This window comes from Phodopus roborovskii, unplaced genomic scaffold (genome assembly GCF_943737965.1).
Source record: "Phodopus roborovskii unplaced genomic scaffold, PHOROB, whole genome shotgun sequence".
NCBI lineage: Eukaryota > Metazoa > Chordata > Mammalia > Rodentia > Cricetidae > Phodopus > Phodopus roborovskii.
Window position 1 is genome coordinate 88,260 of NW_026125191.1, and position 22,195 is coordinate 110,454.

At 39.9% G+C, this 22,195-nt stretch overlaps 1 protein-coding gene across 1 annotated transcript in view; it reads right to left on the minus strand.

Moving 5' to 3' along the window:
• LOC127226758 (interphotoreceptor matrix proteoglycan 2-like) overlaps positions 1–22,195 on the minus strand; it is a gene marked incomplete at its 5' end in the record, with an annotated part of 50,185 nt that overhangs the window by 14,866 nt on the left and 13,124 nt on the right. Inside the window, 8 exon segments of the mRNA XM_051190890.1 lie at positions 261–462; positions 464–565; positions 5,883–5,968; positions 7,552–7,796; positions 8,378–8,387; positions 10,450–10,460; positions 15,950–16,008; positions 20,094–20,255. Coding sequence (XP_051046847.1) covers positions 261–462; positions 464–565; positions 5,883–5,968; positions 7,552–7,796; positions 8,378–8,387; positions 10,450–10,460; positions 15,950–16,008; positions 20,094–20,255 — 877 coding nt within the window.

Consider the following 22,195-nt stretch of genomic DNA (forward strand, 5'->3'; position numbering starts at 1 on the left):
CATCTTTATTCATCTTCTCTTTCACACATTCAGTCCATCCCACAACATTTAGAGCAATTGTTCTCAACCTTCCTAATGCTTTGACCCTTTAGTACAGTTCCTCATGTTGTGGTGATAATTCATAACTGAAAGTTTCCTAGTGCTATGAATTATAATGTAAATATCTGTATTTTCTGATGAATTTAGATGACCCCTGTGCAAGGGTCATTCTCTTGCCCTCTGATTCAGTAAAGATATGAAAGGTGATTAAGGACTCTCACCATCTTCTAATATGGAAGATCCAGAAGTCCTTCCCTCAGAAGCCACAGGCAAGCCAATCTGAAGCTCTGCTGGGGTAACAGAATGAAGAGTCAAGCTGCTACCCTCTAAAACCTCCGGGGAAGCGCTGAGGACCACCTCCGAGGGAGAGGCTAATTTAGGTGTAGACCCTAAATCACCCAAAGCACTTTCTGTCCGGAGCTCCCCTGCCAGTGGCTGAGGGAGGACCAGAGCTGAAATCAAGTGGTGAAATATTGGTGGTGGTGGGTTCATCTGCTGAGAGCCATTCAGTTTGAAGGGTATTGTCCTGGGGAGGGAGAGAAAGGCTAAATCATATCAGAGAGAAAAGAAACACACAGGAACGAAATGCTGGATGGGAGAGACACAAGAGACCTTGAGGGAATAGTCTGGAATCAAAACCCACTTCAGCTAGTTACAAAAATCTACAAAAACCCAGGTAACCTCTTCAAATGCACCTCAAAAGGGCCAGGTGAAATACCATTTTCAATAGATTCTAAACAAAGTGAATACATGAAAGAAAATACTGTTTCTCTGGCTTTGGGTGTTTCATTTCCTTCTATCTTTTTGGTTTAAATAACCTTAAATGCATAGAAGTTAGCAATACATGCAATCATTTTGGCAAAGACCTAAGCATACTATCTACAGCAGGAAGGAATAATTAACAATTTTATCCATCATTTCCAAAGATGTTTAATTAGGGGCCTTTATTTTTTATGAAAATGTCACCATATAGCAATATTGGCTGATTGTTTCTTAAAAAAAGATATACCTATGAAATTGCTACATGCCTCAAAATACAAGTTTCTCTTTCTCCAAACTTTATATTAACATGGTGGTAACTTTACTTCAATATTTGGTTTCATAAATAGAAAGTAGACATAAAAACACCCTTTGAATATACTAATTATTTAATCTTATGAAAACTACTGTATGTAAAAGAAATTAAATGACAATGTCAATAGGTTGAAGAGTCATGGTATTTGGTGGGAGTTTATATATTTTAATCCTTGCTGGACATTAGCCTGGTATAGAATATTCCCCTTTTAAGATTTCTTTATTTTTAGTTTATGTGTATGGATGTTGTGCCTGCACATATGTAAGTGTACTGCAGGCATGCCTGATACCCACAGAGGTCAGGAAAGGGCACTGGATCACTGACTGAGACCTAGAGTTGAGGATAGTTGTAAGCAGCCCTGTGTGTGCCGAGAACTGAACCCAGGTCCCCTACAAAAGTAGCAAGTGCTCTTAATTGCTAAACCATCTCTCTCATCTCTGAAGTACAATATCCTAATAAGCTGAGTTACTTGGAGTAAAATGCGTGGTATGAGAGAAAATGCATGTGTGTGAAGGAGGAAACGGGAGGCCATCCTCAAATGACTAGGTGCGACCGCAAATGAGCGAGGGAGGAAATGAAAGATTCCAAGATGGGAAAATGTCCTCTTGGGAGATCCTCAAAAGGTATGAACCTGAAGAGAGTAAGACTCTGTTGTAGAGGGAATCTCATCAGACAGACAACATTCAGCACTCACATAGTCAACCAGTGCATCATGGCAGCCTGGAGCCATGGGTAGCCTGGTTAGCCTTATGTAAGTAACTGTGCAGCTTAGGCAACTTGCAATTGCTGACCTGTCTACAGGGTGCACCTACATAACTTAGCAACACATAGACACACAAGGTCACCTTGGATTTTGCCTAAAATGTCTAAGTTATTCTGAATGGACTTGATGGAGGGAGTGAATGTTTAATTAATAAATAATAGGAGTACTGATGTGAAAGGAAAAGGAAGTCAAGGAACAATATTATCTTGTGAAAGACTCGGGGAGTTTACAAACCCATTCTTCAGCAATGGGAGAAGAGTGGAGTATACACATGTTTGCCAACATATGAATGTATCCAATTTTAAGCCTGGGAAGACTGCAGAGAATTGTGTAATCCATTCATGCCATGTGTATTACAGGTAAAGAGAAGATGTTCATAGGAGTGAAATGGCCAAAACAATCAAAAAAAAAACAACAAAAGAAAAATAGGGATCATCAGAACTTGAAGCCACAGCTCTGGGTTTCCCAGAATTTAGATGGATGATTTCTTTATTTTTCTATCAATAGAGGCTTCTAGTAACAATTCAACTCAAGAATTCTTTTTAATTCATTGTTTAATGTTATATTGGCAAATTTCACTGGTTATAATTTCCATGTGAAAAACTTCCTAGTTCTAAAGAAAGCATAGGATAAAAAAAAAAAAAAAAACAACAAGTGATTTTCATAACCGGGATGCTAGGAGCTTCCAAATTTAACCTTCCCATCCCTAAAGGAAGTCTAAAACATTAAATTTGGTTAACAAGTGTTACTTCTCTAATAAAGTAAAATGTTACAGAAAGGAAGGAAGCAAGTAATAACTGTACATTTGACATCAATCATTTTTATGTCTTATTGCCAATCATCAACATTGCAATGTCTAAATCTCTCATGGTCTCCGATATTTCGGACAGAAGCTAAAAAAATCAATTGAATTTTATAGATGAGGTGAATATAATAGTAGCACCAGAGGCTAGGAAAGATTAGGGAAGCAGGGATAAAGAGAATTTTGTTCATGTTCAGTTAGAAGGGGAAAAAAATCTAGTGTTCTGTAGCATAGCAGAGTGACCATAGTTAACAACAACCTGTGGCCCATGTCAAAATGTTAGCAAAACCTCACACTGTACTCCACAAATATACATGACTATTACGCACTAATAAATTGTTTTTACATACTCTAGACTCCTCAAATGGTTATTTAATTTCCTGCAGTTGCCACTTCTCATAAAGAGATTTGGCTGAAAGGACAATGGAGTTACTGCAGTGCAACTGAATAATACACCCAGTTAATCAGTATTTGCCATCCTTGACTGACAACAACACTCTGGCCTATCAGACAGTCCTAATTATCAAAATAAGATGAAAATCTTCATTTTTATATAAAAAAATCCAATATTTAGATACTAGTTTTTAAAAAAAAAAAATAGTTGCAAAATACATGTCCCCTTCTGAATCCAGCTAAATGGTCCCAATTGGCAACCTCTGGCTGATAGAGAAAATCTTGTCTTTTCGTGTGTGTGTGTGTGTGTGTGTGTGTGTGTGTGTGTGTGTGTTTAGGAGGAGTATGTGAGATGTGGTTGCTAGAAGTTGATGCTCTATCACTTTCTACCGTAGTTTTAGAGCAGAGTTTCTCATTGAACCCAGAGCTCACCAATTGTCTAGACTATCGAGCTCTGAGGACCATGCTGCACCCCTGTTCCAGCACTAGTATTGCAGATGAGCATTGCTACACCCACTTTTTTATGTGGTTGCTGGGAATATGAGCAAAGTTTTTTATGCTTAAGTGACAAGTACTTTATAGACTGACCTTTACGGCCATCCCCAGACCTTTACATCATGTCTATAAATACCATCATGGCTCACGCATGGTTAGAGAATCTCTGGGATGGTGTGATTAGAATCAGGGCTGAGGGTAACTTTGCCTCTCCACTCTGGACAGACTTGAGAAGAGGAGCTACTGTGATGGGGCAAGATAGGGCAGGGGTTCCTCCATCTTGTATTTTCACTGAAGCCATTTCCAGGTTTCACTAGAATCTGATCTCCTTGATAGAGAATCCTATGGAAACCTAGCCAACTCTAGTCTAAGACTCAAAGTTCAGAATATCCTAGCTAACAGATCTTCATCTTGTTAAAACTGCCTGTTTGCACAGAACCTCCCTCCCACTAGCTAACCCCCCTTAGCTTCAATTAAAACTGCTCCCTTCAAACTGCTTATTCTGCAATGCCCCTGCAACTGCCCAGCTAGATGCCTGGCGGGTCTCTGCCTTTAAAAACCGGGCGTTCCAAATACTCAGAGCCACACCTAGGGTCCCCAAACACTTGGGTATAGTCCCAGCTGACTGGAATAAAGACTTTTAATTGGCTCTATCCTGTGTCTGAGTGGTCATCTCTGGTGACTGCCCGCAACACTATGTCATCTTATTTGTTTAGAAATCTGTCTAACACCAGTCTTCAAACTTCTCGGAGAGAACCACACCTTATTCAGCTTAGTTTCCCTGGTACCTAGCACATACAAAGCACAAAATAAATATATTTTAATGGGTAAGTAAGTAAACACCTCATTAATGTGCCACCTGGATGTCACTATGCCCAATGCCTTCTTTCTCCAGCACAGCACTCAGAGAAAAGACTAAAGGCTATTTCCAATGACTCCACATTTAAAATTAAGTTGCTCAGTAAAGCAGACAGCAGTCAAATAAATTTGCTTTCTAAATTTCTATTGTTGTCCTGAAAACATATACATACTCAAAACATATGAACTGAGTAAGTTGTATTTTGTGTAAGGAGTGTGTGTGTGTGTGTGTGTGTGTGTGTGTGTGTGTGTGTAACAACAATTAAAGAAAAAGTCGATGAATTTGAAAGAGAGCAAGGTTATTACATGGGAGGGTTTTGTGGGAGGAGAGGAAAGGGGGAATGATATAATTTTAATCTCAAAAGTTTTAAGAATTTCTCCATTAGAGTTCTAATATCAAGAAAAAAACTATTTCAACAGCTGGTATTAAACAAATAAACAAACAAGACATTTTAAGAAAACAAGAATGTGGTCTGTGAATGCCGATGTGAAGCATTCCCCCACACATCCCTACCCTGCCCCGTATCCCTGTGCTAACAAGAGATCACTGAACCATCCCACAAGGAGTCCCCATATTGTCATCGGTAGTGCCAACCTGCTGCCTCAACCACACTTGAGGAAGTATTTTCTTTTCTTTCCAATATCTCCCCATAAGTGAAATGGAAAATAGAGCTGCGGTGGGGAAAGAGGCTGGCAAGAACAAAAGGGAAGATTCATTCTGTTCTGCCTATGTGCAGATGGAATTGCATCATTCCAATTTAAAGGGAGGGCTGTGAGCAGGCAAGATAGCTCTTTCGGGTGAAGATGCTTGTTGTACAAACCTGCAACCTGAATCCAACAGCCTAACCCTACAAAACACCGGAGGAAACCAGCCCCCCAGAGTTGTCTGCTGACCTCCACACCTTGTGTGCATCCCCACATACATACGGGCACACACACATAAAATAACAATAAACAATAAAATTCATTTAAAAGAAGGGCTAATTTCAGGGTGCCTCTTATTTTCTAACTAGTCAATATCTTCACTTCTTCCCCTTCTGTACATTATTCTATTGCCATAGCTCAACTTCCTTCAAATTGTAATCCCTGAAATGAAACATGTCTACTCTGTAGTTATGAACATCAATGTGTAGTCTTGGCTATTTTTTAAAAAATACTATTTCTAGGCAACTTAAAAAGAACTCAGTGGGCATTTACAGCTTAACCAACCTCAAACAAGTATGAGCAACAAATGCTTTGGCAATTTAAAGTTCATTTAATCACTGCAGAAGGCTTAAGTTTTCTGAACCAAGACTTGGTCCCCTTGAGCTGACCACTGTGAGTGACAACCCAGGGACAAGCAAAAGAATGCTTGAAATAAGAGCAGTGAAGTAAATCTCTGAGCCAAAGTAAAGCAGCAGAGGTTGCAAAGGAGAGAGGAATCAGGGCTAGGTCTGGGGAAAGGCACAGTGGCTTACCAGAGCAGAGGATGTTGTCACCTGAAGACTTGAACTTCGGGCGTTCCAAACTATGTCTTCTGTTTGGGGGAGCAAAACTCCTTTCACTAAGGAAAGACAATGTAAAACTTCATTTTTGAGACACTGTTGTATTTGAGATCTGATTATACCAGCACACACACACACACACACACACACACACACACACACACACACACACAGGAAGAGGCTGTTTGAAAGGTGTTACAGCAAATTAACACATTGTAAGAAAGATGTTGGGCTCACAAAACTCAGTCTTTCCAACCCTGAGCTGCAACCTGATTGAATTAGTAAATAAGCAAAATGCAAACCAAACTTAGAGCTCTGTAACACAGAGCAGATGGTCAGCCAATCACTAAGCTGAGTTTCCACAAGACCATGCTCAAATAAGGCAAAAGCTAAGTTTTAAATAACCAATCCCTCTCTGTACCTTGGTCCTGTCTATTATATATCACTACCAATTTTCTATCCCTAAACATTCTGGAGTGTCCCAGAACATGCCCTGGATCTCAGGGATGCATAATTCATAAATCATCCTTTGATCAATTAGAGTGTTATATTTGTTGTATCTTTCCCTCTTCCTCCAAAAATGAATCATTCGGGCCAGCAAGATGGCTTAGTGGGAAAGGAACCTGCTAGCAAGCCAGACAACCTGAGTTTAACCCCCGGATCCAAATGGTATAAGGAAAGAACAGACTCCCACAGATGGTCCTCTGACCTCCACACATTACACTGTGGCATGCACATACCCAAATAAATAATAATAAATGTGTTGAAATATTATTTATGATTTAATAACACCACTGGAGATCAAAATGTAAAGCTAACCACAGCCATAGAGCCAGGCAGTGGTGGCACACACCTTTAATCCCAGGACCTGAGAGACAGAGGCAGACAGATGTCTGTTAGTTCAGGCCACACTGAGCTACATGAAACTGATCTAGTCTAAAAGAGAAACATATCACACAAAGGTGATCTCAGCATTTAAGATCACAAACCTTTAATAATGGCAAGTAAGTTAGAACTCTTTGTCTCTGATGAATGATGCTTCGATAGTGCAGAAAGCAAGCTTTGCCCCTGGGGTAACGGGAAAATCTTTCTAGCTCCCAAACCCACTCCTTTATGATGCCAGCCAGCTCCATCTGCTCCTTGTGACCTATGGCGGGATCTCCTCAGCTATCAAAAGTCAAACACTGTTGAGCTTTCTGGGTTCGGCATCTGGCTCTTTCAGCAAGCTTCCGTTAGCTTTCCTCCTCCTCCTCTGCCTACTTGTTAAGCCTTAGTCAACTGACCTTTTCAACAGCTCACACTTTGGATCACCTTACAGCACCACAGCCTGCTGCAATTCATATTTTCGGGCTCTACGTTCCCTTTTTCTTACACTTTATTCCCATCCATTCAAACTGTTTCTAACTGCCACACTGTTCTCCACCTTTCCTGCCCTGTGACCTTCTGTGGGGACATATTCCAGGAAACCCATGATTAGTCTATCCCAAAAGACTGTAGGGATGAAGCTCTGTTGATCAGGATGGGTCCTGCCTTGTGCAGTCTAGGAAAGTGTAGAACCATATACATTAGTGAGACTATCTTCACTTTATGATATTGAAAAAGGAAAACCCCGTGAGGATGTCAGGGATGATAGTCAACTCACCATTGATAAGCTGGAGAGACTTGGGGTCTAGATTCAAAGAGGAATTTCCCATCAAAAAGTTCTGGCGTAGTGTCTCGGCGATATCATCTCTGAAGTTACTGATTGTGTAGACGGCAGTGGGTTTGTCATCCATCTCTACAAGGCCATGGTTTTCCACCTTATTGGAGTGAAGGCTTATGAGGTCCCAGGTGGTATTGCCGATGGCCTCGCCATTGAAGGTGACTGCATAGTGAACGTCTATCCCACTATGGATGACAGAACAAATTAGGTCCAGCTAAGTAAGCACAAAAAAGGAGCTTTGGGTAGGTCTGTAGACAGCATTAGGCCAAGAGAAGGAGTCTGGAAAGGCCTGGATTCTATCAAAACCTCCTAGCACCTCCTCCCCCTCCTCATGGCTAAAACAATAGAACAAGAATTCCAAGGAAGCCACAGAGAAAACCCTCCCCCATGAAGAGGAGGAGGAGGAGGAAAGCTAACGGAAGCCAACCTGTGTCTTTTTGATAATTCCCTTCTTCCTTCTTTCCCTACATGAACACCAGTTCCTGGAGAAAAGATGTAACTACAGAAGCTGGCAAACTAAGTAGACCTCCAGTGATGTGGGGAGACTGGGAGCTGTAAGTCCAGAGCCATTTAGTCTACCTCTATGTGTGACCTAACAGCTGTGTTAACATTAGATAAATCCTCTGGAATGTACACACAGACCCCCCCTAGCTCCCACCAACCCCAAAACTAAGATAACACTGACGGGCTTTAACAGAGATCTCCCCACTTTATCATAACCCACCTCCCTGATACGTCCACCACTGTATATTAAACATATGCTGACTTACGATTTTCTTTGTTCCAATAGCATGACAATTTCATGACATTTCAACTGCTGTCATGTTGGAACATGGAGTTTGAAGCAACCAAAGCCTGTGTTCCTAGGCCATAGTCACTCTATATTTGGCTCCAGAATGAGCTATCTCTTATCCTCTTTAAGAGATGTTTCTTCCATCAAGACTTGTTATGATTTGTACTTCCTGTTTAATATAGATGAACTGGTCTGCTGAGACAGCTTAGCCAATGAAGGAGTTTGCCACCAAGCGTGATGACCTGAGTGAGTTCAATTCCTGAACCCACATAGTGTGAAGGAGAAAACCAGCTCACACAAGTTGATCCTGGCCTCTGTACACATTGTACACATAGCCTTTCTAACTCCTCCCCAAAAGAATATAATTTTTCTCATATACCCTTATTAGTGTTATCAGAAAAGTTAGGTACTAACCTACAACTATTTATTGAGGAGGAAAAAAATTCAAACTTTCAGGTAAAAAGTTAAATGTGAAGGTAAAGCAACTTATTTTTCTAATATAGACAGATGATAGATAGATAGATAGATAGATAGATAGATAGATAGATGATAGATAGATAGATAGACAGTAAGCTAGAATACTAGAATGACAGCTATGTGAATCATTCAAGAGACTCACTTTTGAGTGACAGGCCAGAGAATTTACAGTACAATAAATTTAAGGCAAAACTCCTAAGGCCTCTATGACATGATCTTACTTTTGACATGTTTACAACACTCTGACACTAATTCTACATTTCACTTAGAAATCCTTATGAGTTTTTTTTTTTTTTTTTTGTGCAATCTTTTTTTTCCTCTTATCTTTTTTCCCTTTGACTAATTCCTTTTGCTAATGAATTAAAAGAAACGATAAGAAGTGCTAACAGATTAACTATGTACAAAGTAAGCTTTTTCACTAACCCTTTGTACAAGCAAATAAAAGAAGGAATAAAGGAGGGAGAGCAAATAAGCAATAGTTGGTGTGTTATTTTGCATTTTCTTAGCCACTGGAAGAAATGATATGAGAAGATAAAAGTTGGAAAGCAAATGTGACTGTCACTCACCCACTCACTGATGGTTGTTTCTAGAGATTATGAATATTTTATTAATGACTCTAATATGAAAATTTTTGCATGCCTTTAGATTTCTTTCATTCATTCTTTTTTTCCTTTTTATTTAAATTGGAAACAATCTTATTTCGGCTTGATATGTAAAACACTGATAGTTTTTAAGTGCTCTCAACATGCTAGGCACTCACTGTGCCTTTATTTCTCTCATTTAGTTTTCACAATAAGCGTATCAAGAGTTTCATCACTTTCAGAATATTGTTAAGGAAACAATATTAAAGTTTCAAAGAAGTTAAAAGGCTTCTTAAAATTCTACAGTGAAAATGAGATGGAGTAAGGCTTCCACTTCAGCACCTGCATTCTGGACTAAGGATGGTCAACCAACGCCCGACAAAAGTCATTATGAGGGGTCTCATCACACTGGCCCCCAGCTTGTCTCTTCACATCTGGTATACAAGATACCCTCCAAGGGCAAGAACTACCTTCCAGAAAAAACAACACTCAAGCCAGATGTGTAATGGAAGATATCTGTTTAGACATTCCATGGCAGCAAATGACTCCCCATAAAAACAGGCAGCATCTTCCCATTAAATATCTGTGTGTGCATATGTAGGTATGTGTATGAGCATATCACATATGGCTGAGTATATACATACATAATAGGGTGTGTGCCTACTTAATTACATTTGTCACATGCTTGTGAAAAGATTTTGTTATTGTGACTATCTCTCTCTCATTTCTAGCCCCAATATTCAGCTTGGCAATTCATACTAAGAGTCACTCAGTGTCTATCATATGAGCAGAAATCTAGACTTGTCTGAATATAAGAAGAAAAAAGTATTCAAATTATTTACATATCTAAAGGAAAATATCAGAAGAAAAAAAAAGACAGCATTCTGGATCATAGGTGGATGGAGGTGGCCAGTAATTTATGCTCAGTGGAAAGTTTCTGACCAGCATGAAACAAAGTTCCCTGAATGAACGTCACCTTTACAGAACCTTCAGGGAGGCTAATTGGCTATTTGGGACTTTAATGATGAGAAAGTTAGCAATGCTACAGGGCCAGCGGTAACTTATCTTGGGCCATCTTTAGACCTCTTATCATCCCTCCATGTGTGAACTAACATCTTCGTGACTATGAGGCAAATTGTGCACCTCCTCGAGGTATCTGTACAACCTATTAAACTTTCTTGTAGTGTTAGCATTAAGACAAAAAACAGTGGTAACAATAAGAAAAAAGGGGGGGGGAAGAAAAGATGTAGGGTGCGGGCGGGGAGGAGGAAGAAGAGGCTGTACCTAAAAGAACTCAAATGGCTTCCTCATTACGTAAAAACTTGGGCAAGGATAGTCAAGCACTTATTTACTGGAAGTCTAGCATGTGCCTTGCATGGCTCTTAAACACGAAGGAGAGAAGACCATGAGAAATGTTCTTGGATGAGAAATCTATGCAAATTAGGAAGTCTGTGTTAGATTACTAACCTCATCCTTCACTGACAACCTAGCCCTTTGCCTCCCAGTGACTGCATTGCTCATCTAAAGATGGTATGTCTACTATAACATACCTTGTCTAGTAAAGATAAATTCATTAAGAAAAACAAAATGACTTGAAAAGACACTGAAATATATTATCATGTTTTTGTCTTGGATCGAGAACTCAAAGAAATGCTTGAAATGCCAAGAAATCGTGTCTTCTTAGGAGCCAAGAACTTCACTGTGACCAAGAAGGCTGCATTCTGGCAAGCCATGGAAGTGCAAAGACCTCTCAGGATGAAGGGAAATTCTTTTACATTTCAAGAGGCCAAGAAGGGTAGACAGGACATTTCTGATTAAAGAAAGCTGTGTTGGCCCCACGCTCAGTTAACCTGGGGTAGCCAACCACTGTGGCATGAGATGCATTTCAGTGTGAATCACCCTGGAATCCATCAGTTTTAGGCAACGGTCATATGAAGGAAAGGTTCACCCTTATTTGCTTGCCCTAGATACACCGATTGACTATTTGGGTGTACATATTTTTAAAAGGAAAGTACTGGTATTCCATATCATCACTCAAGCTAAATAAAAGGAGAGTATTTCAGGGGAACTCAGACAATGCTTCTGTTGCTTCTAGAAAGAAAGTATATGTTTACAAAACTTGAAGATGAAGTTAGGACATGTGTTTGCCACATTGCCCTTTCAAATGGGTTCTACTAAATATGTGTAATAAGTGGGATTGCACACAATAAAATGTAAATCAAAAATTTCACATGCATCTAAATGCTAATGGCAAAGGAGGACAGAGTATATATTCTTTATTTCTGTTCTACACAGTGGTTCATGCACAAGTAGGGAAGCCAATATATCAAATTTACAAATAAATTCAATCAATTAACTGATACCACCTGATAACACTACACAATTTTGGAAACTGTGCCTCAGATAACGTTCTACAACAATATATTGACTTCATATAATTGTTTTCTGTGTTCAATACAGGACTGTGAGCAGCCAGCAAATGGCTACTACCCTTCCAATACTAGGAATCATTTCTGGATTTAGTGTTTTTTCCACAGTCTGATCACCATAAGAGGAAGTTAGATGTACAGGTGGATCTCTAGAATGGGTACATACCTCAGCACTGCAGCGATAATACAGAGTAGATTACAATCAGTAAAAATACAGAAACCCAAATTCTGATCCGTCAAGATATCTGATATCTCCTACTCATGCAACTTCCAACAAGACAATCTCTAAAGAAAAATGTCCTCACTAGCCAAACAAATATGAATGATCATTTTACTATCCCACAAGGATACTAATATGATAAAGTTTTTTAAAAATGCAGGTGAGGATGTCCACCCTAAAAATTCCTAAAAAAGACAAAACCCCAAAATTATCCATGTCTGTATGCATGGGGTTCGCCCAATAACAAGGCATTTCATAAATACTTGTAAAATAATGTAAATAATGAAAATAAAGTTCTTTCCAAACCAAGACAGTCTTATCAACCCTAGGGGTTTATTGGGAGTTGGTTGCAGTGACCTCTCTCAAGCCATGCATGCCAAATTCCACAATGTCCAAGCCCCTTAAGTGCAATGGAGTATACATTGCACTCACCTTCCTGCTTAGTTTAAAGCAGTAGCCCCTCAAATTCCTAATGCTCCTACCCTTTAATTCAACTCCTCATGTCATGGTGACCCCAAACCATAAAATTATCTCACTGCTACTTCATAACTGTAATTTAGCTACTGCTATGAATTGTGATATGTGACCCTGTGGGTCAGGTTGAGAACCAAATGTTCGAAATCCTCTCTAGAATGCTTCTTAGTGTAAATCCTATATATAAACACTTTTTACTATCTGGGGCATAATGACAACCCAAAAAGTCTGTATATGTTCACTACAGACAAAGGAGTCTTCATTGTCTTTGTTTTATGTTTTTACAATGTTTTCATTGAATTGGTTGGTTGAATCCACAGATATGGAAGCCACAGATGCTGAGTTGAGTGTACAATGAAGGAACGTTTCTGTAATCACTAAACACTTCTATAGTTAGCCAATGAATTTACTTCACAGACTCCATCCGTATTTACCAGGCTTCTAAGAGAAGTAAATTAAGAATCCATGAACAAAACTTTCAAAAAGGGGGGGGTTTGATTGTGTCATTACATTGTGTTTCTAAAAATTCAAGAACAGCTATTCTTACAAATGAGCTATTATTATTATAAAGTTCAATGATAACACTTTAAAGTGCATCTGATTGGATTTTAATTCCACAAAGGGCTTTGAAAGTGTGTTTGCTAATGAGTTTTATTCCTATGTTAAATTAATGCAGTGTTTAAAATACCAGTCAGTCAGATACCAACTATAGCCTGAGTGAACTTCAGTCTAATGTCTGTGGAATGCCTATTTCAGTGTTCATAAAATGGTTTTTGTTGGGCTGGAGCAATGGCTCGGTGGTTAATAACATTGACTGTTCTTTCAGAGGGCCCAGGTTCAATTCCCAGAACCCATATGGCAGCTTATAACTGTAAGTTCAATTCCAGGATATCTGACATCCTCACACAGATATACATGCAAGCAAAACACCAATCACTGCTCATAAAATAAAAATAAATAATTGTTAATGTTTTGGGAGTTTTTTAATTTTTTGTTTTTTTGTTTGTTTTTGATGTGTGTGTTTTTTTGTTTTTGTTTTTGTTTGTTTTTGTCTTGGCAATCTTGTTTGGTTTGGACAGAGAATTTCACTATGCAACCCAAGGTGGCTTTGAACTTGCCATCATCCTGCTTGTAGTCTAAGAACTAAGATTACAGGTGTGTCCTGTAAGCTTCACTAGGGAACAGCTGTCCTCTTTAGTTTACAATGCATTTCCTGGGTCTAATCTCACCCATTGGCATTGGGAAGTTGCAACAGGGACTCTATGACCTTCAAAGGTTAAAATATTTATCATGGCTCTTTGGGTAGCTTGCCAACTTCTGGTCTTAAGGAGTGGCACAATGAGACTACAAGACTGGAGAACTGAGCTGTGCTCTTCTGCACCCTAGCACTGGATACAAACAATGGCCAACACAGGAAGTACTGAAAGGGACTTTTACCTGCCATTTCCTTAGAGGACCTGGAAAATAAGAAAGGTATCAATCAGAGTTCAATTATCTTTATAACTGACACATCATTCGTCACTTTACACATTGTCTATCTTCTGATTTTATTTGAAATGTCTTCTTAAGGGAAATACTCACACAAAATCAGATCTACAATGTACTAGACATTAAAAAGAGAGAGAGTTTGAGGCTAGCTTGTTGATCTACATATCAAGAGCAAGCTCCAAGGCAACTAAGCCTACCCTGTCTCAAAAAAAAAAAAAAAAAAAAAAAAAAAAAGAAGAAGAAGAAAGAAAAAAGAAAGAAAGAAAGAAAAGAAAGTGAAGGTTAAAAAAGAAATCATCTTAAAACCAAGAATTTTTACAGTTTTTAGATTTAACCTAAGAAAATACTTCTTCAATGTGTGATTTATCTCTTTGTGGATAAATTTTTTGTCAGATCATCAGAGAACTTCAGTTGCTGACATTAAAATCAGGAATGGTGGGCTGGAGAGAGGGCTCAGTAGTTAAGAGCAATGGTACTAAGACCATCTTAAAGGTCGACCAGCTAGCCTACAGTACAGTGCATGGCTTTTAGTCTTTGTTTATTTTATATAACAGGCATCAAACAGAACTTCTTGGTCTGGAAAGATGCTCAGCAGTTAGAGTACTGGCTGCTCTTCCAGAGGACCCAGATGGGATCCCCAGCTCACACTGTCTGTAACTCTAGTCCCAGGGAACCTAACACCCTCTTCCAGCCTCTGGGAGGACTACACACATGAAGTGAACAGTCACACGCAGGTAAAATACCCACATACACAGACTAATAAAAATTTTTAAAAATACAACTTCTCCTATGCCTGAAACTGTGCTAAGCACATTACAAACCTTCATTCACTTAATCCTCATTAAAATTCATTAACAACATTGCATTGTAAAGAGACTAAAGAATTAACAGTATCAATTCATTCAAAATATTGCAAAAGCATTTTTAATAAAGCAGGACTCACAGGTAAGTTTATACAGATGGAAAGTAGAGATCTAGTAATCCACTCAAAACCATCCAGCCCAAAGTGCATAGGCAGCATTCCCAGCTAGACAAGATGGTTCCAGTGGCCATGGTTGTGCCACAGGATACCAAATAAGTGAGACTTTCAAGGGCCTTCATTCTGGTCATCGTGAATGAGCATATGTGATTTGTTGTAGCATAAGTTCAAGTATGCAGTGCCCTTGGGTTAGTGAATTCTCTCCTGGCTTTTTTTTTTTTTTTTTAGCAGAAGAAAACTGGGCGTCACACACACACACACACACACACACACACACACACACACACATACACTAAGTGCTACATAAATGCTTGCTGTGATTGCTGCCACCACAAGTCCTGCTGAGAACATGGAGCACAGCCCAACCTGTGTCCCTGTATCCTGCAGCTGGGCAACAGCTATTGCCCAGCCCCCAAATGGAAGATTCACACATGAATGTTAGGGGCAAGCCCTGAAAACCCTTCCTCCACCCTCAGGTGACAGCTGCTTGTCCACAGTGGGCTAGTTCATGCCTTTAGACCTGTTTTTCCCTCTGGAAAAGGAGGGGTGGAAGTGTCTGCCCTACAGATGACAGCTACCTCACTGCAGCACTGAGACACCTCAGAGAAAACTTGCAGTCACTTCTAGTCTAACTCCAGGATCCAGTGCCAAAGGAGAGCTGCATAGCTTGTCGGCACAAAGCCAACCACAGACTGAGCTCCATGGATACATTACTGTGACCCTCATTAATTCAGTTTCACTTGTATAAAACTAGTGTTAAAATACTAACTGACCACAAATAACATTATCACAGCATTCCAATCATGTGCTATTAGAATATATGTGGTGAACTCAGGCTATCCCATTTAGACAAAGAGCAGCATGCTGCACGTCCATTCTTAGAGTAAATCTCTTTACCTGAACTCAAGAATGCGGATGCCCTTGTATCCTGGTAAATCAGCGAACGCATTTTCAACCTGTTAAGAAAATAAAACTAAAGATAATATGAAGAATATGTGAAAGTATATTTCAAACACCTGAAAAGCAGAACAAAAAGTAAACTTGTATCTTACAGTTATCAAAGCTTGTACACATAGATAAAGCTTGTTAGAAAATAGTATTTGCCACAATACCATCATTATTTCTTTTTCATTTTATCTTTCATAATTTCAATGTGCTTCAATTTTATTTTAAGTCATAAAAAGTATATTTATTAGTTAAAACATTTTCCTCCTTTGTGTGAAATATAAAAAAACATCCATTTCAAACGAAGCTATAATAGCATTTGTATAACAGCATTTTTAAACGTTACTGTTCCAGTTGGAAAGCTGGCAGAGTCGAGTGTCTGTTTTCTCTGAGTGTGAATGTGTCTGAGTGTGTCTGTTTCCTGTCCCCACATCACAAGATAACTAGAAATATACTCAGCATTCAAAAAAAATGTCTACAAGGCCCAAGTTATCCATAGAACAGACTGGTCATCACAAAATAGATTAAGGAGCAGTGGCCAGATAACTCTGCTTGCTAAAATGTCAATTTATGAGTGTCACACCCATGAGAGCTGGTTTCAATGCCAGGTCTTTAAAATGCAGCCACATCCATCTATTTGAGCTCAGTGACTGAAGAAAGAAAAAAGAATGCCAGGCTGGGAATAATCTAAAATAATCTAATTATATTAAAAACAAGTATTTAAAAAAAAATTAATATTTAATCCATACAAATTCCCTGAAGGTGGCTCACCCACCTCTGGATCACATCCTTTCTCAAAAATTAGGGGTGGAGAGTGGTTGAAGAAAACACTCAAAGTGCATATACACACTCACATGTGTATGTACTCTACAAACAGAACCACAAGCATGTGTGCTCACACAGATACACATATACACCTGCATGCACAAGTACACACACACACCCACACACACACACACACGCACACACACACACACACACCACACACACAGAGAAACACACACACACAAAGGATTCATATCCACAAAGCACTGTTTCTTGCCTTGTTTTACCTTTGAGGGGAAGAGTAAATGCTCGCAGGATAAGGGCAGAGGGCCAAATAGAAGTAAAAATCAGAAGTCTAAGGCTGTGTATTTGCTGGTGGCTTCAATGTACACCAGCTTTCCTCTGTGGAACTAAAGCTGCCCTGCCTTCCACCACATCAGCCTTCAAACATCAAAATGAATGTAGCTGAATCATTCCATTAACTGCACAATGCCGTTATTACTATCTCTTGGATCCAAACACACATAAGTGTTCTAAGTCAGCACGTGCAGTTAGCTGCTGTACAGAGACCCAGTGCAAGAAACCATTTCACGTTATCACACGCCCATAATAGGAACAGCTACAACTTACTGAGTGACCACTTGTGTCTGGGGCTCTGAAATTCTACTTCTAATCTGGGAAGCATTACCAAGACGTGAGTATTATCCTGACTTTACAAATGGCAAAACTGAGACACTAAGATGGCAACTCCTTTGGCCAGGATCAACAGAGATGCTTTTAATCAGTCCCTCATAACTTTGGGAAGTAGAGTCTTTTTCAATGTTGGTTCACTGAAGATCTCCTGTTTGAAGTATGAAGAATTCAAGGATGGCTTGGCTCAGGAGTTACTTGCGAATGAACTATCTCTAACATTGCCCCCTATATTCTGCTCACTGAACTACACTGCCCTTTCCCTTTCTCCTGCCTCATGAGACATTTGGAACTGAGAAACTCATTATAGTTTCCGAAGGAGTCGCTGCAAAGGACAAAGGAAGGACCACTTTGAAAGACAAATGGACAGCTGGGGAGCTGGCTCAGTGGGTAAAGTGTTTGTCACCCAAGTGGGAGGGCCTGGATTCAAATGCCTAGAAACTGGCATGAGGCCTGATGCCATGAAGAGTATCTGTGATCGCAGCTCTGCAGGCAGAAAGTAGGGTAGAAACAGGAGAATCCCTGGGACCCAGCAGGCCAGACAGCCTGATACAACACATCTGCAGACAACAGGGATAGGGTCTCAAACAAGGCATAAAGAAAGAACCGAACACACACACACACACAGAGAGAGAGAGAGAGAGAGAGAGAGAGAGAGAGAGAGAGAGAGAGAGAGAGAGAGAGTCAGAAAAAGAACTGATTTTACATTCTGCTCATTTAGAGGCCAAACTAGCCATGAGCAAGTTCTGGTCCTCCTAAGCCTCACCTCAAAGGTGAGGATACTTATCTGCATGACCACAGACTAGCAGAGGACAGCAGCCTGTAGAAACACTGTAGAGACACTGTAGAGACACTGTGGAGACACTGTAGAGACACTGTAGAGACACTGTAGAGACACTGTAGAGACACTGTAGAGACACTGTAGAGACAATTCCTTAGTACTGTGTCTGCCTTCCTTCCATCCTCCCAGCTCTCATACTACCCTGAGTCCTTTCTGTCCTACTCAATCTGGCCTCAGGTTTACCTCTCTCTCTCTCTCTCAAAAGTTATGGCGTCTGAACCTCTTCCCTTATAAGCAGGCTTCCCCTACCCTGTCTACCAATATTGTTTAGGAGGCAACACAAGGGAACACCCTGTGTGACTATGTCAGGAAAGGAGAGAGCTGAATTTAGTTTCCAAGATGTAGAATGACAATTTCCTCAAAAGCACACACAAGCACACATACACAACACACACACACACACACAAAGAGAGAGAGAGAGAGAGAGAGTCTCCCACACAAAAAGAAGCGGTTATCACAACACATCACTCCAGGTCTGAAGGTGAAGGTGGTACATGGTACAGAGGCTAGCCAGAGAAGGTGAAGTGGGTGGTTCATGGTTGGCCCAGACCATTCGCCAGCCTCAAATTACCTCAGCCCAGTGGCCACATATCTCATAAAGTCCTTATTGACAGGACACCTTTCCAGGTGTTTATTAGATTTTCTCTAAATCTCCAGTCATCCCTGCAAGTTGTTTACTCAAACACTGAGGCAATGAAAGGTCTCCCTTAATCCAGGCAGGAAGACCAGACAGCCAATTCAAAACAGTATCAGATGCCAGGTGGCCACTGGCCTGGCTGACATTTCTCCTGCATACCATACAGCCTTGCAACTTGGCCGCACGGCTAGAAAATGAATTGTCTGGCCTACACTCCTACCCATGTCTGATGGCTGCAATGATGCTATTTGGCTGACCAATGCATATTTTCATTTCCCATCTGGACACAAAGACTAGGAAGGAAATGAAGCCACGGTAATGGAATTAACAAAGGTGGTCAAGGAGAAGCCAATCCAGGAGGGATGGAAGAGAAATACACAGGGAAAGCGGGTGTGCCCAGTTATCGCGTAGAAGAGTAGACGGCATTCAAGGCAACAGTACATAAGAGCAAAGGTACACTAGGACAGCACCAGGTACCGTTTAATGGAAGGATTCTCAGTTCAAGCTCTACCGAGAATTCTTTCAGAAGGTGTGCTTTAACACAGGTTATTTAGAGAAGTCCCTTTAAAAATCAGAACCAGAGGACAGAGACAGGGGCTTGATTGCCCGCATCCCCTCAAGTGCTTCTCAAGTTTCGCACTCTTGTCTGTGAGTTAACTACAAAAAAAAAAAAAAAAAAAAAGTGTCCAAACTAAAAAACCAAAAAAGAGTAAAGATGGACTTTAAAGAATTAAACCTATTGTTCTTGCCAGAAAAAAAAAAAAATGATAAAGGGTACACGGCTGTTCAGAAACATTCATTTCTCCAGATGCTGAAATTAAACCATAGACCCCGTTCTTCCTTGGCTGTGATGCGTTACAAAGAGAATTTACTTGTTAATGGGTAGTCAGATGTTGTTTCTAGGAAAGAGTTTACCTTTCTCTGAACTTTTCACAACATTTTCTGAAGTGGCTAAGTTGCAACCCTGGGAACCTAGTTGACGGTCAGTGTGAATCCTCAACTTACCTTTAAGCCTTGTTGTTGTTATGAGAAACTTAATCCCCAACAAACAATCATGTCATCCAATCAAATGAACCACCCACATGGGAGATGCTTGTTTCCTATAATGTACATGTTTAAAACAAGTAATAGTGTCTTTTAAAAACTTTAAAAGAAACACCCGCCTCTGAAATGAACTCTTCAACGAGGAGTCGGTAGATGGCGCTAGAGGGATCCCGCAGTTCTTCAGTATATTGCTTCCCCAGAAGTCGGATGCTGAATTCAGCTATCTGTTCCACAGCTGGCTGTGTGGGCTCCTCTGTCACTGTCTCAATTTCATTACTGATCTGGATTTAGAGCGAATGTAAATAACAGTAATTATCCATTCAGTCAATAAATATTTACGGATTACCCTCAAAGTTCCAGACACTGCATCAAATGATGACTTTTTAATGTAGTATTCAATTGTACTATAAAGTTGAATAACCTTTAGGATTAAGTGGATGTTATAATCACTATACACTTGTATATTCTTTCAGCACACATTGACAAAAAAAGAGCAAGAACATTTCCACAGGAAACTATCAAGATGAGTAAGAAAATGGGTGAATATTCTGTAACTTCATCAAAACCCTGGCTAACAGAGACAGTCTTTGAATATTTTTGGTTCAAGAAGCCCTTCAGACGCCTGAAAATAACTCGGCAACCTCAAAAAAAAAAATTTATTAACATGTATTAAAACTCTAAATGTTTACCAACAAAAATTTCAAATGATAAATTTGCAAAACATATAGTAATTAATTTAACGATGACAGAGTAGCTGGGTATGGTGGTACATGCTTTTAGCTCCAGCACTGGGAGGCAGAGGCAGGCAGATCTCTGTGAGGTCAAGGACAGCCTGGTCTACATGGTGAGCCTCTAAGCCAGCCAAGGCTACATAGTGACACCCTGTCTCAAAATTAATAATAGTAACAGTAAGCAAATTTCGTGCAAAAGTCAACAACACATGCTGTGAAGCTGAAAGTAGTGGGAGCTAGCATTGTTTAATTCCCATGTTTATTTCTGTATTCAATTAATAAAAATGTGTTATTTTAATGGAAGCAACATGAAGAAAATCTTGTCATATAAATATGTATTAGGAAAAAAGGGAACAGAGCAATAATCTTTCTGATAACTTTGAATATTCTGTAGCAACACACATGAACTTAAAAGGATGTCATTTCTTAGACATATATTGCCATTGGTCAAAACCACAACAAATTTTGTGTTTTACTGTGTGACATTAAAACCTAATTCTAGGCTGGGGAACACATGACTAACAAGTTCAAGGCCCTGGGTTCAATCCCAGAAACTACACGCACACACACACACAAATAAAAAACCCACAAACTCAAGAAGCTGGAGTGGTAGTTTACATCTATATTCCCTCAGTCAGAAGGCTGAGGTTGGAAAATGACTAAGACAAGGTCAGCCTGGGCCTCATAGTGAGTTACATGAGCTTCAGAGTGAAGGCCCAAGATGCTGTCTCAAAAAGAAAATGAAATATTCCAGGTCTTTCAGTGGCCAAAGCTGGAGTAACTTGGGGCAACAAAATTAATACTAAATAATAACACAAATAACAAAATATCCTTAAATCCGCTCATATGAGTAAAAGACTAAATGGTATGAGTGTAGTAATAGTTTCTTTCAGAAGTTTACTTAATAAATCTAGAAGGAGTGAGGGAATTCTACCCTTACCGCTAGAACACCATAGTAACAGCTGCTGTATGCATCACATTTAAATGAGCCCATTCAAGCCCGCTACCCCACTGCACATTTAGAAACACGGAAAAGATGCGTGAGCAGCCTGAAGTTCCAGAACAGGAAACAACCTCGAACGCCGCACCCATTCTCTCTCTACAACATCCCTGACCAAAAAAAAAAAAAAAGCTGCTCATCTCAGTTTAAAGAGCTGCCGTCAGAAACAGACACAATTTTTAGAACAGGCTCTCACACTTCCAAAAAGCTGCCACATGCCACAGTCAGGAAAGCCTTACCATTAAACCCAGGAAAGCCTTACCATTAAATCCAAACTGCCTCCCTGTAAGTTCCATTATCGACAAAGGTTGTGTAGCTCTGGCTCACAAACTACAGCAGCAGAGGGCCTTTCACAGACACCAGGAAGCCAGAAAGCTTCCTCTGACTTGTCATCGGCTCCTCAACCCAGACACTTCCAGTGACCTTAATTTTTGCCTCTGAGTGTGGCACCCATACATGAGTTCTAATTAAGATAATGGGACTATCACCT